This window comes from Triticum aestivum, chromosome 5B (assembly GCF_018294505.1).
Source record: "Triticum aestivum cultivar Chinese Spring chromosome 5B, IWGSC CS RefSeq v2.1, whole genome shotgun sequence".
Classification (NCBI taxonomy): domain Eukaryota; kingdom Viridiplantae; phylum Streptophyta; class Magnoliopsida; order Poales; family Poaceae; genus Triticum; species Triticum aestivum.
In genome coordinates, this window is record NC_057807.1 from 644,202,165 (window position 1) to 644,217,034 (window position 14,870).

At 45.6% G+C, this 14,870-nt stretch overlaps 1 protein-coding gene and 2 non-coding genes across 5 annotated transcripts; all 3 read right to left on the reverse strand.

Moving 5' to 3' along the window:
* Positions 1–5,441: 5,441 nt before the first annotated feature.
* LOC123117943 (U1 spliceosomal RNA) lies at positions 5,442–5,603 on the reverse strand. The gene has a single exon (XR_006457573.1). It is a non-coding gene; the product is annotated as a U1 spliceosomal RNA (small nuclear RNA).
* Positions 5,604–8,415: 2,812 nt separating this feature from the next.
* LOC123117951 (U1 spliceosomal RNA) lies at positions 8,416–8,577 on the reverse strand. The gene has a single exon (XR_006457582.1). It is a non-coding gene; the product is annotated as a U1 spliceosomal RNA (small nuclear RNA).
* Positions 8,578–10,267: 1,690 nt separating this feature from the next.
* LOC543225 (DNA-binding protein EMBP-1-like) lies at positions 10,268–13,815 on the reverse strand. 3 transcript variants are annotated; one of them, XR_006457350.1, is made up of 9 exons: positions 13,534–13,725; positions 13,291–13,407; positions 13,075–13,181; positions 12,921–12,978; positions 12,768–12,819; positions 12,298–12,533; positions 11,756–11,833; positions 10,876–10,997; positions 10,268–10,773 (listed from the first exon to the last, which is right to left on the reverse strand). XR_006457350.1 is itself a non-coding variant. In XM_044538119.1 (9 exons), exons 1-9 carry the CDS (start codon positions 13,708–13,710, stop codon positions 10,651–10,653), a joined length of 1,074 nt encoding a protein of 357 aa, XP_044394054.1. In that variant the 5' UTR covers positions 13,711–13,815; the 3' UTR covers positions 10,268–10,650. The 3 variants fall into 3 exon arrangements, 2 of the variants coding, with proteins under 2 accessions (XP_044394054.1, XP_044394055.1); XM_044538119.1 differs by having other exon boundaries at positions 10,876–11,001; positions 13,534–13,815; XM_044538120.1 differs by having other exon boundaries at positions 10,876–11,001; positions 13,291–13,404.
* Positions 13,816–14,870: the final 1,055 nt, after the last annotated feature.

Consider the following 14,870-nt stretch of genomic DNA (forward strand, 5'->3'; position numbering starts at 1 on the left):
CCAAACATTTTATTGCATTCTTCCTCTAGCAATTGATCACAATTATTGGAATACTTATTTTCATGAAAGATATTAAAAAGATGAAGCATATGAGGCAACCTCAATTCCATTTTTTGTAGTTTTCTTTTATAGACTAAACTAGTGATAAAACAAGAAACTAAAAGATTCAATTGCAAGATCTAAAGATATACCTTCAAGCACTTACCAAGGTAGAAAAGAACTTGATGTCTACTACACAATCTTCTTCTTGTAGACGTTGTTGGGCCTCCAAGTCCAGAGGTTTGTAGGGCGGTAGCAAATTTTCCTCAAGTGGATGACCTAAAGTTTATCAATTTGTGGGAGGCGTAGGATGAAGATGCTCTCTCTCAAAGAGATAGTGATACAAGTGCAATATGGATGGTACATATAGGTTTTTGTAATCTGAAAATATAAAAATATCAAGGTAGCAAGTAACAAAAAATGAGCGAAAACGGTATTACAATGCTTCGAAACAAGGCCTAGGGTTCATACTTTCACTAGTGCAAGTTCTCTCAACAATGATAACATAATTGGATCATATAACAATCCCTCAATATGCAACAAAGAGTCACTGCAAAGTCACTAATAGTGGAGAACAAACGAAGAAATTATTGTAGGGTACGAAACCACCTCAAAGTTATTCTTTCTGATCAATCCATTGGGCTATTCCTATAAGTGTCACAAACAGCCCTAGAGTTCATAGTAAAATAACACCTTAAGACACACATCAACCAAAACCCTAATGTCACCTAGATACTCCAATGTCACCTCAAGTATCCGCGGGTTTGATTATACGATATGCATCACACATCTCAGGTTCATCTATTCAAACCAACACAAAGAACTTCAAAGAGTGCCCCAAAGTTTCTACTGGAGAGTCAAGACAAAAAAGTGTGCCAACCCCTATGCATAAGTTCACAAGGTCACAGAACCCACAAGTTGATCACTAAAACATACATCAAGTAGATCACGTGAATATCTCATTGTCACCACAGATAAGCACATGCAAGACATATATCAAGTGTTCTCAAATCCTTAAAGACTCAATCTGATAAGATAACTTCAAAGGGAAAACTCAATCCATTACAAGAAGGTAGAGGGGGAGAAACATCATATGATCCAACTATATATAGTAGCAAAGCTCGCGGTACATCAAGATCGTGCCAAATCAAGAACACGGGAGAGAGAGAGAGAGAGAGAGAGAGAGAGATCAAACACATAGCTACTGGTACATACCCTCAGCCCTGAGGTGAACTACTCCCTCCTCGTCATGGAGAGCGCCAGGATGATGAAGATGGCCACCGGTGATGGATCCCCCCTCCGGCAGGGTGCCGGAACAGGGTCCCGATTGTTTTGGTGGCTATAGAGGCTTGCGGCGGTGGAACTCCCGATCTTGGTTCTATTCTAGAAGTTTGGGGATATATAAGAGGTGTTGACGTCGGGAACAAGTTAGGAGGGTCCACAAGGCATCCCCGAGGTAGGGGGCACCCAGGGGGTAGGACGCGCCCTCCACCCTCGTGGTGGCCTCGGGACTCTTTTGGTCCATCTCCGATGCTCCGTGGGCTTCTTCTGGTCCAAAAATAAGCTTCGTAAATTTTTAGGTTAATTGGACTCCGTTTGATATTCCTTTTTTGCGATACTCAAAAACAAGGAAAAAACGGAAACTGGCACTGGGCTCTAGGTTAATAGGTTAGTCCCAAAAATCATACAAAATAGCATATAAATGCATATAAAATATCCAAGATGGATAATATAATAGCATGGAACAATCAAAAATTATAGATACATTGGAGACGTATCACACTTTTCCATACAAACTGCTGGTGTTTCTTGAGGAGGTTGAACAGTGGTCGGGCAATAATTCCAAAATGTTGGACGAACTTGCAATAATAGCCAGCGATGACGAGGAATCCGCGCACCTCTTTAATGCAAGTGGGGGTAGGCCACTTCTGAACTGTCAGCACTTTGTTGGGATCAGTAGAAACTCTGTGCTCGTTGATGACATGGCCGAGGTAGGCGATCTGTTCCTGGGCAAATGAACACTTGGACTGCTTTACTTGCTAGTGATCTTCTCGAAGCAGTTGCAGAACTTGTTTGAGGTGTTGTATGTGATCAGTCAGAGTCTTACTGAATCTGAGGATATCGTCAAAGAATGAGATGACGCAGACACGGTTCATGTTGGGGAACGTAGCATGCAATTTCAAAAAAAATCCTACGATCATGCAAGATCTATCTAGGAGATGCATAACAACAAGAGGGGAAGAGTGTGTCCACGTACCCTCATAGACCGAAAGCAGAAGCGTTATGTTAACGCGGCTGATGTAGTTGAACGTCTTCACGATCCAACCGATCTAGCACCGAACGTACGACACCTCCGAGTTCAGCACACGTTCAGCTCGATGACGTCCCTCGAACTCTTGATCCAGCAGAGGGTCAAGGGAGAGTTTCGTCAGCATGACGGCATGATGACGGTGTTGATGACGTGATCCGCGTAGGGCTTCGCCTAAGCACTACGATGATACTATCGGAGGAGTAAACGGTGGAGGGGGCACCGCACACGGCTAAGACAATGTTGTGCCTCTGGGGTGCCCCTGCCCCCGTATATAAAGGAGGGAGGAGGAGGCCGGCCACCAGGGGCACGCCAAGGGAGGGGGGAGTCCTACTAGGACTCCACTCCTAGTAGGATTCACCCCCCCCCCCTCTTTTTTTCCTTTTACCGGAGAAGGAAAGGGGAAAGAACAGGGGGAAGGAGAAGGAAAGGGGGGCGCCACCCCCTTCCCTACTCCAATTCGGCCTCCTACCTTGTGGGGGCACACCAGCCCCTTGTGGGCTGGTTAGCCTCCCTCCCATGGCCCATATGACCCATATCTTCCACCGGGGGGTTCCGGTAACCCTTCTGGTACTCCGGTTTGTACCCGATACACTCTGGAACCCTTACGGTGTCCGAATACCACCTTCCAATATATCAATCTTTACCTCTCGACCATTTTGAGACTCCCCGTCATGTCCGTGATCTCATTCAAAACTCCGAACAAACTTTGTTCATCAAAAACACATAACTCATAATACAAATCGTCATCGAACGTTAAGTGTGCGGACCCTACGGGTTCGAGAACTATGTAGACATGACTGAGACACATCTCCGATCAATAACCAATAGCGGAACATGGATGCTCATATTGGCTCCTACATATTCTACGAAGATCTTTATCGGTCAAACCGCACAACAACATACGTTGTTCCCTTTGTCATCGGTATGTTACTTGCCCGAGATTCGATCGTCGGTATCATCATACCTAATTCAATCTCGTTACTGGCAAGTCTCTTTACTCGTTCTGTAATGCTTCATCATGCAACTAACTCATTAGTCACATTGCTTGCAAGGCTTATAGTGATGAGCATTACCGAGAGGGCCCAGAGATACCTCTCCGATACACGGAGTGACAAATCCTATTCTCGATCTATGCCAACCCAACAAACACCTTCGGAAACACCTATAGAGCATTTTTATAATCACCCAGTTACGTTGTGACGTTTGATACTAATTAATGAATACATATAAAAGTCAATATTGGCGAGACATCTTATTATATATCTGGGCGTTATAGGGAAGGCGCCATATGCTTGTGCCATTGGTGTAGGAATCAATCTTGGTGACATGACAAATGAAGTTGCATTGTTGTGTGGCATCACAAGCACACGGGGTGTTTATTTTGGGTCATGACACCTAGTAAAGGCCGTTTAGTTCCTAACCTTGGTCAATAAGCTCTACTGACTATTTTATGGAATTTAATGTTGTCAGGATGTCCCACCGAGAAAGGAGTGGTATACTGGTTAGCTCAAGTATCTATTTTTTTGTGTCTCGTTATATTTTGATCGATTGATGTACAGCATTTAGGTATGACCTTTCCAGAATATAATTGTCATCTGGCCACTGCTCTCATTTTGGAAAACAGGAAAAAGAAACAGGATAGTTGCGGTATCATGAATAAAACACTCTGAACCAGTCATGCCCTGCCATGTCTAGGAAGGGGTTTACTTCACCAAATCTGTATACTGTGAACTCGGAACTAATGTGGACTCTTCCATCTTTTGTTTTGCAAGTCTGTCTTATATCTAGCCTACTTAGGTAAGCACAGAGTTAGTTTACTGCATTGGAGAGTATTTCGTGCAAACAATGCTACTTGGTTGCCTGTCTCACAAATGCCAAGTCGGCTAAGTAAAATGCTTGGTCATGATTCTTTTGCAAAAGAATGCAATGATCTGACACCAATGGACATGTTCATCTGGATCATGATTCACCTGGATGCATAATGTAGCGCAGATAGTTCATCTTGGACATGTTGCAGTCTTGCTGTACCACACTTGTATCAGATCCCTCCTGTGTTGCGTACCTTCAGTTCCATGTATGGCCCCTTCTTTTGTCATTAAAAGAACACACTGGCTGAACATGAGATGAGAGGCTGGAGCCAGCTTGGAGTTCAGCATGCATGAAAATGTTATTTATTTTAAGTTTGTTCTCTGCCAGCTTGTTCTGGAAAATCGCTCCTCCCGCAGAGAACGGAACAGAACAGAACAGCGGCTCTGTTGCAGCATTTGTCTACTGTCGTTACATGTTCACAGTGGCAGGAGCCCTGAAGCTTTTGCGGGTAGTTCCATCCTTGAGTGTTTAGAGCTTAGTGAGAGGCAGTGTTCCTTTAGCAGTTATGTACGTTGTTGAACTACATACTGAATCTTCTTATTTTGCTGGAACTGACAAGTTTGAGGTGTAGCTTTGCCTGAAGAGGCATGGCGGGGCCCTTATGGGTTTATCAATGTGTGAGGAAGGGATTCCTCTGCAGGCGCATGGTTTGGTTTTTTACGTTGCATGTAATGGAAAAACACACCTGGTTTGGTTTGGTGTATGGTTGCTGGCCCTGAACATCAAGAAGACATACATGTATTGCACTCAACCTTATGCTTGTGTTGATTAGCATGTGCGTACCTGCTCTTGAGTCGATGAATGCTTGCTATGAGCTTTGCGGGGTGTTGTTTGTTCATTTAGCACAGAGAATTGCTAGGTTGGTAGCGCATCTGACTGTAAAGTTGTTGACGTTCCATTTAGATTCAGGCTAAAGGGATTAAGCTAGAGCTAGGTTTCCTGTCAAGAACTTCTCGCGTTGAAATGCTATGCTTAGAAGTTCAGTTCTAGGCAGATTTTACTTGCAACAAGAAGGTAGAGAGCACCAGAATGTACAACCTGGCAGGCACCAGACGCATATGTCTGGATCAGAACCCTCCAGCAATTACTGGATTTTGTTCTCTGTTCAGAGTACAACACACTGCCTGAAGAAACTGCATCTGTCGAGTAGGAGGACTGCATTGTAGTAGCAGACTTCAGAAACAGGCCAGGCCAAGGAGCAAAATTTAATTTCAAAGAATTGGCAGGGGCCGCGCGAACGCGTACCCCCTCTACCACAAATTATGACGTTCACTCTCCCACTTAGGGGAGATGATGGGCCGACGCACCCACCAAGTGCAATGTGGGCCATCGACCCAGGCCACGGGCCTTGTTGATCGCCCGTCGACCCCGTCCAGGTAAGTAAGGAGAACGTAGAACCTCGCCCTCCTCTTATAGCCCGCTCTTCCTCTCGATGCTACTCGGCTGGGCGAGGTGGGACTAAAATTCGAAGCACACCAGCAGCCGGGGCGAAGGGAGGCTGGCTTCCAGGGGGGCTGAAGGAAGGATGAGAGAATAGGCGTATGGGCCGGTAGCCTCTGTTTCCCAGCGGGGCGATCAACAAGGTAGCCCACAACATTTCAACCTGGATGCTCAAGGTAGTTACACACGATCAACTTGGACGCTTCAACCTGGATGCTCAAGGTAGTTACAGCGCTAGGGCCCTCTGACTGCTGCATTTTATCATCGTGACGTCTTTAGCATTTCTCAAATAACTGAGAGATTACTATTCCATTACAAGCACCTCTAGTACAGTATGACGAAATTTACGCTAACATTTCAAAAGTCAAAGCGTCTCTACCTTGTTTACAACGAGCTGCTTCGCACGTCGAGGTGAGCTACAGTGTTGAGGTTCCCAAGAAAGGAAGCCCTTGCTTGAGATGACAAAGAGTTTCGCAACTAATACCTCCCTTCTGGCTCACTGTCGTGCAAATATTTAAGGTGCAACCAGCGTTTTTGCTAGGTTGCGGTGGAGTCCTAACAGCTGCCGAGGATGATTGTGTGTTGGCTTTACCCATGTTCTCATGGTATTTGGTGCTACAGGTGAAGTCGCGATGTAGGCGATGAACAATGGGCAGTGCATGCTCAAGTCGCTTGAGCGTTAGCGCACTTAGCCGTGATTGTGGCTCACTAGTATCCAACAAGTCCTACAGATAGGCAGGCCAGCAGGGAAGCTTTTGATTCCAGATGACTCCTCTTCCTATTCGACCGACATGTAGCTTGCCTGTAAAACTTGCGTTTTCAAATATTTTTTTTTCAGCTACACTTCTCACATAGTTAGATGAATTTGGTCGTGGTGGCTTGCTCCATAGCATGAAGATAACATACTAGTACTATTTATTGTGGAGGCCACTAGCTAGATGACCACTCACGCATTGAGATCGTGATGATGAAATGGAGATGTACTACAGGATTTATGTTAGTCACCAACCATTCATGGGTTACTGGTAAGGTAGGTATACGACCTTACACAGGTTCACCTTGTTAATGGTTGTGGATGACTTGGAAATTGTATGTAGCATGCTCAACAATTGATGCAAAGTGACTTGGTAAGCTCAAAGTATCCACTACAGTTACATGTTACTGCAGCCCCCAGCCCCATCGACCCACCCAAAAAGAAGTGCAGGTTAGTGATTTCATTATAACGCTGGTTGCGCACTTCAGTGGATCTCAAGAACCATTTGCATCACAGCATCAAGGTGAAAAGTATCGGACACAATTATCCGGCATAAGGAAGCCTCCAAACCACAAAGACCGCATGTTTATGCACGATTTTCTACTCTATTTTTATGGGCTACCAAGTTTCATGGTCGTTTAGCCAAATTCCTTGTGAAAAGTTTGTTGCAATCATAAACTGTAGGTGCTAGAGCAACAGAGGCATTATAGGCTGGCATAACTGTTAGTATTTATCATTATATTTTTTGTCCGCTTTGCATATCTTGTTCACAAAAAAGTAATTTTTTTGATAAACGCTTTGGTGCAGTAGCCCACAACACTTGGTCGAAGCTGCTCCATGACATGAGTGACAAGTTTCAAGCTTCTAGGCTGCATTGACTAAATTTCAGTGTACATGCTTCTGCACGTGCTTTGTCAGTTTGTCTTAATGAATAGTACTAGAACAGAAGCGTGCAAAAGGAACGCCAAAACTGTTGATTTACTCTTGTGGCAGTTGGAATGGGTAACAAGCTCACTTTGTACATCGATTTAACTCTGCTCCGGGAACTGAAATATATCTCATGTTCACTTGTACTACAGTACTAAGTTAGTGCAGATAGTTCATCTTGGGCATGTTGCAGTCTCACTGTACCTCCTGTGTTGTGTACCTTCAGTTCCATGAATGGCTTCTTTCTTTTCTCATGTTTGAAGAACACACTGCCTCAACGTGTGAGAGGCTGTAGCCAGCGTGGAGTTCAGCACGCATGAAAAATGTTTTTTATCTTTATTTAAGCCAGCACTACCAATCTGTTCCAAAAAATCGCTCTAACAGCAGAGAACAGAACAGAGCAGAAACAGTGGCCTTTCTGCAGTATGTGTCGTAGATGTTTCACGACGGGCAGGATCTCTGAAGTTGTTGCAGCTAGTTCCATCCTCTGGTGTTTAGAGCTTAGTTAAAGACGGTGTTCACTTGTTCAAAAAAAAAAGAAGGTGTTCAACTACTTGCTGATTCTTCTTATTTTGCTGGAAGCCTCCAACTGACAAAGTTCCAAGTGTAGCTTTGCCTCAAGAGGCATGACATGGCGGGGCCTTATGGATTTATGAATGTGTGAGCAAGGGATTCTCCTACCGGACGGGCGCATGGTTTGGTTTTAGTTTGCACGCGTGTTGTTTTTTCAGTTCAGCGCAACTTAGTTTCAGGCTAAATTCGGGGTGTTTGTCTCTACTTGCTTTGAACTGACAGGTTATAATAAGCTCAAGACTGCAGTGACTTTATTCAGCCCTATCTAACTACTCTGAATCTTTTTGCGTGTGCAGAAGTGAAATTCTCGCCAAAATTTTACTTGGTTGTAACAGGAAGGTGAAGAACACTAGATTATGCATCGCTAGGTTGTTCATGTTGCTCAGATGAACTGTTGGCTCCCTCTCTACGTGCAGCAGATGAACCAGACCAGGGACTGGATTGTAAAAACGGACTTGTAAAGCATGCCAGCCAAGGAGCAAAATTTAATTTCAAAGAATTGGCAGGGGCCGCGCGAACGCGTACCCCCTCTACCACAAATTATGACGTTCACTCTCCCACTTAGAGGAGATGATGGGCCGACGCACCCACCAAGTGCAATGTGGGCCATCGACCCAGGCCACGGCCCTTGTTGATCGCCCGTCGACCCCGTCCAGGTAAGTAAGGAGAACGTAGCACCTCGCCCTCCTCTTATAGCAGCTCTCCCGTTCGATTCTCCTCGGCTGGGCGAGGTGGTACTAAAAACCGAAGCGCAGCAGTCGCGGGAGCGAAGGGAGTCACGGCCTCACGGGAGGCGCGGTCTGGGCAGGTTCGTTCCAGCGGCCTCGCGTTTGATCTGTATGGGCCTGAAGATTAGGCGTGTGGGCCTGAAGAGCCGTAGCAGCAGCTTTGTGCCATTGTTGCCTTTTTTAGGGGTTGTGCCATTGTTGCTAAGGGTTCCTCTCGTGACCCTAAAAAATATGCAAGGATGCTTCCCGTGTGGTTTGTTGCTCTCTCTTGACAAAACAATGAACCCATGGCAACTCTTTCACTCAAGAAAGAGATGAGATCATGGCAACTCTAATAAACTCACGGCAATTATAAATAAGCTCATTGCAAATTCATCTTTTTACGTTTCTAATATTATTTTCGCTCCTTTTCTTTGTTGTGCGGAGACTTTTTCTTTTTCTCCTGAAACGAGGCAAAAGATTTGTCGTTTCAATGATTAAGAAGAGAGCGGGAACTGTGAGGTTGGTTTGTGAAAAATCAGGCGAAAACCAATACAATTCAGCCGATGTAGAATGTGCATCACCGCTCAACCTGGCCACCGACATGGACAGTATAGTTGCAAAGAAGAAAAGACGCCCATCAAAGAGCCGCAAGCGTCATCATCATCACCGATTGCCTCCGAACAAGTGTCTGACTTCACCCTAGAACCCCATCGACAAAGCTAGCCTACAAATAGCTGCACAACGGCGACGTATGCCAACAATTGGCCACACACGCCAACAAACAATAGCCCCAACTTTAACGACGATCGCCAGGGAAATAAGCATGGCTTGCATTGTCCGAGTCCCCGCAATAGCCACCGAGTGCCTATCATTGTCACCGCCTGGACACAATCCACCGCAGCTCCAACTCCACAGCAACCAAGCGAACCATGGAAGAGAACATCGGACACACCGGAAAGAGCCGCCTACCATAGCCCGAGCCGCGACCTCAACTCATCTTGACGCCATCATCATTGCTTTTTAGTTGTTATGGTTAAAAAGATAGATGTTTACTTGTTAGTGGTAGTTTAGATTAGTTCGGATGATTTTCTTCATATATCTTAGCTCAAAGTAATTATATAGGGGCCATGCATATAATACGTGTAGCCACACGACATGACCGAGACAATAGATATCCAAATTTGTTTTACAAATACGGTTCAAGATTTTGACACAAATATGGAAATGGAAATGAATATATTCATATTCAAATAAAACTTCATGAGTTAGTTAAGCAATTTTAGCCCCAATATGCCAATTATTGAACATAAACCCTAGTAAATTCTCAAATTTAACTTTTATATGACCAAACTTAGGAATCATTATACATTATAGTAGATTTATTTATAAACATATCATTAGCTGACTTATTATATGTTGCAAGTCGATTATTTCGAATTACACTATTGATTTATTTCTTTTAACTAATATGTTGCTATTATTCGTGTCTGTTCCGAATTGAGCAAAAACAGCAAAAACATCTGATAGGTATCCGTATTCACATTCAGATTTGTTTTGAAAATATGAAAATAGAATGTTCATCCGTTTCAGCCCAGCCGGGCAGAGAGAGGAACTCGCCAGGTACCGAAGAAAGTTCTACCAGTGTTGCAGACCAATTTATTGCAGCTGTAGCATGTACTAAACCACTATCGAAGGAAAGCTTCCTTGGATGATACTGAACACGGTATTACTACCATACCAGCAAGAGCTCTTCAACAGTCCGGATGTCACTTCTTGTTAGTACACCAAAATATAACAGCAAATATAGTAATCTATCATACATTTATCTACACCTTGTTTTACAAACAACTCATTGACCAGCCACGACAAAGACCAAAAACCAAGTATGATTATGGAGCTTCAAAAGGGGGGTGAAACGCTATCGGGCGATGGCGGGGTTAGATAATAGGGAACTCCACCAATCTTCCCGACTTCTACTTCCTGGTTGGCACTCGATCCAACCCCTCGCTGTTGTTGTTGAGCGTTTCTTATGAAGCTTTGCCATCTCCTCCTTGATGCGGGTCGGGCGCTTCGACCTGGATGCTCAGGGTAGTCACAACGCTAGGGCCCTCTGACTGCTGCATTTTATCATCATGACTTAATATTTTACCCTGCATTGATCAGAAAACCACTGGTTACAGTCAGCAGTAAGATTGAGTTATGAAAATAACTTTGCCATCAAGGGCATGGCCAGAGAGGGGTGTGGCATTCACCATCAGCTGTTTATTTTCTGTTTCCATGGTTTTGCAGTCCTTCTTAAGCTGGTCGAGTTCTGATCTGAGCGTGCCGTTCGCTGCGGTCAGCTCACTTACCTTCTGGGCTAGCTCTTCGCATTCTTGCTAGGTAGCATAAGAAGAAATCGAGATCAATTAGTATACTGTTTCAAGGGTGAAATTTTATACCATCAAATAATCTTAAGTTGATTCATTTGCTGGCCTAGGAAATCGATACAGTGTTGTCTTACTTGCCTAAACTGGATATGTTTCGCTGTTCAGCTGAGTTCAGAATGTCAGGTATATTATCCCCAGAAGATAATTTTAGCAACATGCAGGTAATGGCTCATAGGGACACTTGACTAAACATCCCTACTGTGATCAAGTCCAGTTAAAACAAATCAAGTATATTGGGCAGCATTGCCCAAGAAGCAGTAGAAAGTATATTCTAATTAAACTTCTGGAAGCCTGAGATGATCCCAGTTGGCCAAAACTTTTAGTGATTGCATACTTCCCTACAAAGCCAACGCTTAAATTTCTGAAACAATAAAAACTGGGTAATCCTATTTTAGCAATAAAACCGAGAGAAATGCTTCCAAGATGACCAGGCCATCAGGCCAGCGGTGATTGTTTCAGACATTATGTCCAGCATAACCTATCTGGAGCATTCTCATGCGGAGAGATCCTTCTGCGGACCTAACTTAACAGTCAAATGTCCATAATATTGAACGTAAATTTTATACCTATCATTTCTCTACTTCTAGTGCCACACACTCACCATCACCAGGAAATAAACAAGTGCAGGAAAGTACAAAACATTGTGTGAAGTTTTTTTTCCACATTCCCACTTGAGATTGTTCGTCTTTAGAACTGAGTGTACCTGTTTGCGTAATCTTGATCTCCTTGCAGACTCTCTGTTGGATTGTTTCCTTCTCTCCCTCTTCAGTTCCCGTTCATCCTACAAAAACAAAGATAAATCTTGCAGAACATTGCAAAAATTCACTCGCACAGACATCCTGGTGGTCATGAGTGACCAGTAGCTATAGATTCATATTTAATAGCCAATGGTATTCGCAGGCATAAAATTTCTGACTTAGATGCTGCTTCGGTAATATGTACGTATTAGAGATTGATTGCTCGTCACGGCCTCAAGGGTATGGTTGTTATAATCATATAAGATGCAATCTGAAAAACATTTACATGCTATTTGTCACCACATTTTTATAAAAGAGGGCTAAAGTAAAACCGAGTCGCAAGTAAATGCATTATTCATATTTTCCAAAATGAGAGGAAAACTACTGGTCATTCATGACAATTACCAATTTGCCATGCTCTCAAAAATCATAACAGTGCAGAGGCTGGAAGTCTGGAAGCAACAGAGATCTTCCTTTGAAGAAAATAATTCACAAAGGAAAACTATACCATCTGAGACAGCGAAGCGTTACTCTGGGAAGAAGCTGCGGCGTTCACCTCCCCCTGTACTAAGGAGGATGGAGAAGCGCTCAAGGGATCCATCCCAATATTCAAGTTTGGTGCAGCACTGGTGAGTGCCGCCCTCCCAGGTGCCAAAACCAACAGTTTGGATGCAGACCTCTCCTTGTCTTCCAATGGCGGCTCGGTTACAGCATTCTGCACTGTGGTAGCCTGAGATGGCTCACCTGAAAATGCCAACTGTCATTCTCACATACTACCAACATAGACAAACTACTCCCTTACAGCACTCTCTTAGGGTGCAATGGTGCCCGCACAAGGATGGGAACCGACACAATGACACAAATCCAAGCCCACTTCTTCCTTAGTACTAAGTGTAACTGGTCCTGTCATTGTCTTTTCAAACTAACCCATCATACCTTGTATCCAGGAATTATGGTTTGTGATAACTGATAACCCACCTTCTGTATTTGCAGCGCCGGACTTCCTCCTCTTCGCGGATGATGATGAGCCCTGGACAGATTACATAAGCATATGTGAAATAGTGGATCAACCAAAACTAACAATCAAAGATTGCTAGAAAAGCATAATTCAGGCAATGGCAAACGAGGCACCTTCTGATTGGCGCCGGCGTTTCCCTTCTCAGATGACCCCTGGCTCCCGGCATCCCCGCTGTGCAAGCCATATCAGTTGATTTCAGTTCAGTCCACCCGGCCAACAGACAAACAAGAGCACGCACGCACGCATGCGAGCACATGAACCACGCACCTCCCGGAACTGGAATTGATCTCGCCGGAAGGGACACGCCGTGTCTTCCCCGCCCTCTTCCCTTTCCCCGCCGCCGACGCAGACTCGCCGGCCATGTAAGGCACCCCCTGCACAGAGCAGAACGCGGCAGACAATTTCGCACACAGCCGCACAACCACGTACGGTCAGGTACAATTTCGCTAGAAAGTAGAAGAGGGAGGGGAGCTGGGCATTTACCGCGGCCATGGAGGCGTGCGCGTGCGCGTAGTACGCCGCCGCGGGGTGGTGGTACATGGGGAACGGCACCGGCGCGCCGTACGCCGCCCCCGGCCCGGCCGCCACCAGGCCGTGCTGCTGCGTCCCGCCGCGAAAGAGGAAAAAAAATTGATCAGAACTCAAAGCCCCAGCACCAACAAGGCAACAACACCACCCCGCCGCCGCGGGTCTGCGGCTCTAGGAGAGGAGGATCGCGTCGCGTACCTGTGCCTGCGGCGGCAGCGGCCACGCGGCGTAGGGGTGCCCGGCGGCGGAGGCGGCGGCCGCGTAGTACGCGTGCATCGAGGCGGCCCACTCCGCGTGCGCCTGCGCGGGGGTCCCGCCCCCGCCCCCGGCGGCCGGCGGCCGGTCGTCGCCGGACGTCGCGGAGGAGGACGCCATGGCGCGCGCGCGCGCGTGAGGGGTCGATCTGCGGGGCGCTGCGGCCGCTGGGTGGAGTGGCGGGGAGGATACCGCGCGCGGGGGCGAGGGGAGGCGGGGGGCGGTGGCTCGCCGGCTCGCCGCTTGGCTCGGGTACTGGTCCCTTTCTGGTCGCTTCGGGCGGAGCGGTGAGGTGGCCAGAGGGACGACGCGTGAGCGGGGGCGGCGCAGGGTGTCCACGTGTCGGTGGAGGTGGCACGCGGTTGGCGGTGGCCCGGTTCAAGCCCGGTTCAAATTTTCGTCCGACTGCGACGGTTCAAAAGAACTTGGCTTCCAAAATTTGGGCTATCCCGACGCAACGTGCCCGAAGATAAACGGAAAGCTTATGGAACCTTTTTTATTAGCAAAACGCCAAAACCTCTAATTCGTCGTATTTCGAGTACGAATCTCAATGTGTTCGCTTCCATCACCCCTTCTAAGAGAAGGAGGGAATAGTTCACTCAAAGCGAACTGTCGCTAGACATTATTCGCTTGGGGGAGCTCGCCATCGTCAAAAGTATCTTTCCCTCGTGGAGCCTCCTAAAGCATTGTTTCCTCCGAAAACACCACGGAGAGAAAGTTCTTTCTCTATTAGGGTCTAAAATTAATAACTTTGATTTGCGTCAGACTTTTTATATATGATTTGTGTGTGATATTGCTATCTTGGAGTGTTGGCAAGCCAAATAGTTGTCTCTCATCCAAATATGTGCATCGTGTAGTCGTCGTCAATTTTTTTGGCCTCAGCGATTTTTTGGCTCAAAACCGAACAGAGCCATAAGATTCTACAACTAAGTGAACTAATAAACGTGCATATGCAATACATGTAACCTGAAGGGAAATTTTCTCATTGATCTTAGTTAACACACATCTCACATGTATAATATGTCTCGGATCAAAGGCAATCAAATGAATCCATTCATTTAGTCTGATGGTAAAATTGGAATAAAATGAAAATAACACCAGATTCACAAATATATCGCTCAATCCACTACATCTGAGATTTGTTTCCTCCAAGAGAACAATCCTATGCGCCTAGTTACCTAGCTGCGTAAATTGTTACCTTGTTTGATTGATCATGCTAGGAAACTCGAGTCCGATTTCTTATATTTGAGTGGTGCAAGTCCTTTTGAATTCAGTCAGTT